The sequence below is a fragment of the Monopterus albus genome, unplaced genomic scaffold, assembly GCF_001952655.1.
Source record: "Monopterus albus unplaced genomic scaffold, M_albus_1.0 scaffold201.1, whole genome shotgun sequence".
Classification (NCBI taxonomy): domain Eukaryota; kingdom Metazoa; phylum Chordata; class Actinopteri; order Synbranchiformes; family Synbranchidae; genus Monopterus; species Monopterus albus.
Window position 1 is genome coordinate 675,304 of NW_018128081.1, and position 2,725 is coordinate 678,028.

A 2,725-nucleotide genomic window follows, 5' to 3' on the forward strand; every position below is an offset into this window, starting at 1 on the left:
AGTGCAAGACAAATAAATTCTTTAAAAATCATACAATGTGATTTCCTGAATTTTTTTTTTAATTCTGTGTCTCAGAGTGGGAATGCACCTACAATGTGAATTTCAGACCCCTCCATGATTTCTAAGTGGGAGAACTTGCAAAATCGCAGGGTGTTCAAATACTTCTGTTCCTCACTGTATATGAATTAATCAGTCAGGGAATGCAGTATTTTCAAACAGTGTGAGCTAATCTAAGCTCAAAAAACATGATTTTAAGGTGTGTGCGGGAAGATTCTCAGAATATAAGCTTTGTCTATAATGACCACAGAGAGTCAAACTCTACAAAAACAGCTCTAAATACAGGACAACACCAACATTAAAACTCAGTGTCTGGGCTCTGTTTTGCATTTCAAACTCTTCCACTCCCATCATTTCCTCTTCGCTGAATAAACAAAGCCTGAGGTTGGCTATACTGTGAGAGCAGCTGAAATGCCACTGTAGAGGCGGATTATGTTTTTATGGAGGTGGTTTTAGAAAAAGAGGCCAAAGCAGATTTATTTGCACAAAAATGTGCTAATTTGTCTACTATGTAAAACAGAGAAGTAACATAGTTGATTTGTTTTACTGCAGTGATAAAACATCTTAACAGCACTGAAAACTACACACAACGAGAATATGCAGGAGGAGAAACAAGGTAAATAGAGACAAAACACTTTCATACATGGGACCTGATCAATAAATGTGTTAGTAGTTACATTTTGCTGTATTTGCATGAATCAAATGCGTCTTATTCATACAGGGGCATGCATGCAGGCAAGTTAGTAAAAGCAGGCAGCAAAGGTCAAGGGTCAGCTTCATTCTTTCTTCACCCAGTCATACAGAGAATAGAATTCCTATTTTAAAACCGCACTGAAATAAATCATGAATTAAAATAACAGCCCTCAGTGGCAGCAATAGAAAGTCAAAGGCAGAAGGATGACAATTCAACAGCTGAATAGGCTGACCCCTGACCAGTCAGCACAGCCAGAGAGAGGTTCAAGGAAAAATGAATGAGGGGTTTGGAGGGGAGGGGAGGGCCTAGCAGGAGGACAGGCGAAAGCTGTGCTCACTTTCAAAGTCAAGGAAAAAGTTTGGCCCCTGTTCAAGCTCTGTGCAAGTTAGCACTTTTAACAGATTCCCCATTTGGTTTCTGTAAGAGAGACAAAAGAAAAAGAAAGGAAGAAAAGTACGTGTGATAAGAAGTCATCAAAAAAGTTAACTGAACAGAGATGGAAGATCAGAGCTGGAAGATCAGGAGGTCGTGAGTGGAAAACAGCACAGGAGAAACTAGAAGAGCATAGGCAGACTCCGTGGCTTTGTCATCGAGAGCAGAGACCTGCACACAGAAGGGAAACAGCTGAACCGGTTACACCCTCCCTCCCCCCCATATCTCCTCCATCCATCTCTTCTCCCTTTGCTCCACTCCTCTGACAGACTTACTTTCAAAGTCCAGGAAAAAGTGGGGATAGTTCTCTATTTCCCTTGTTAGGACTTTTAGCAGGTTACCCATTCCAGCAAACCTGATGGTCAAAATACAGTGGTAAAAAACACACACAAAAACATGAATACATATTTAAATTGAACACAAAATACAGTTCAGTCAATGTGTAGTTAACTTGACATACTGAGACAATCACAATGACAGAAGTAGAAAAGGTCTTCAGTACTCATACAGTAGTAAATTTATAGATGCAAATAAAAAGTACTACAAACACATCAAGGGATGAAACTAATTATTATTTATATTACTAATTAATTTGCTGACTATTTTCTGATTCATCAATTAATGTATTGTGCGTCAAGGTCAGAAAAAAGAGAAACTGTCAAAGTTCAGATGTCTTCTTTTGTCTGAGCAACAGCTCAAAACCCAAAGACATTTAGTCTACTATCACACAAGACCATATTCACAAGCAGAAAACAGAATGAGGCATTTGTTAAAAAAAAAGACAATATAATTTTTGCTGATTTTTCCGTTTATTGATTTAGCTATTTACACTGTAGTATTTTCTTCAATGTTTTTTTTTTTTATAATCTAACACCATTTTACAAATATGAAGGGAAACAAAGTATTCCTAATTGTGCATTTATCAGTATGCACACAAACACATGGCAGGAATCTAGTGGTAAAAACAAATTCAAGGGCGCAGTTCTACATGTGGACGGTAAGGACGTACCGCTACAAATATTTGAGCAAACTCATGCACATTATTTTTGGAGTGAAGTCATATTAGATTATCACAATAGGGGGTGATCCAACGCTCACATTACGTGCAAATGTCATGTTTGCTCCCAGACATGGAGGAGGCGACAGCTGTCAGGGTGCTGAAAACATCGCTGTGAAAAGCTATTCACAGATTCAAAGTTTCTGGACCAATAAGTCATAAGCAAAACCTTTCTAAATAAAAACGACACCTCTTTTGTTTCGTAGTAATGTAGGCAATAAACTACAAGCTCATTTTTATCAAAATGAGCTGTCCTCTGCTCCAGACAAATAACATTAGTCTCAATGTGCAGCGGCTGTGAGACGAATGCACAGGGACGGTGCAACACTGAAAAGAGACAGGCCTGCTACAAAAATATTCAATAACTTTACTCTGACCCAGTGTAACCAAAATTACTTCACATATCAATGGCCATCTACTGGTTATACTACAACCCTTACTTAGGAAAAATGTGTTTTTTCATAATTTGGGGGGGGGGGGGGGGG

General features: G+C 38.6%; 1 protein-coding gene across 8 annotated transcripts in view; it reads right to left on the minus strand.

Moving 5' to 3' along the window:
* fam49a (family with sequence similarity 49 member A) overlaps positions 1-2,725 on the minus strand; it is a 42,247-nt gene that overhangs the window by 13,707 nt on the left and 25,815 nt on the right. For 4 of the 8 annotated variants that reach the window (XM_020618138.1, XM_020618141.1, XM_020618139.1 and 1 more), the window contains exon 3: positions 1,089-1,168. In XM_020618138.1, coding sequence (XP_020473794.1) covers positions 1,089-1,161 — 73 coding nt within the window. In that variant the 5' untranslated portion in view covers positions 1,162-1,168. Of the gene's footprint in view, positions 1-1,088; positions 1,169-1,458; positions 1,539-2,725 lie in introns of all 8 variants that reach the window. The other 4 variants (XM_020618142.1, XM_020618145.1, XM_020618143.1 and 1 more) reach the window with 1 other exon arrangement.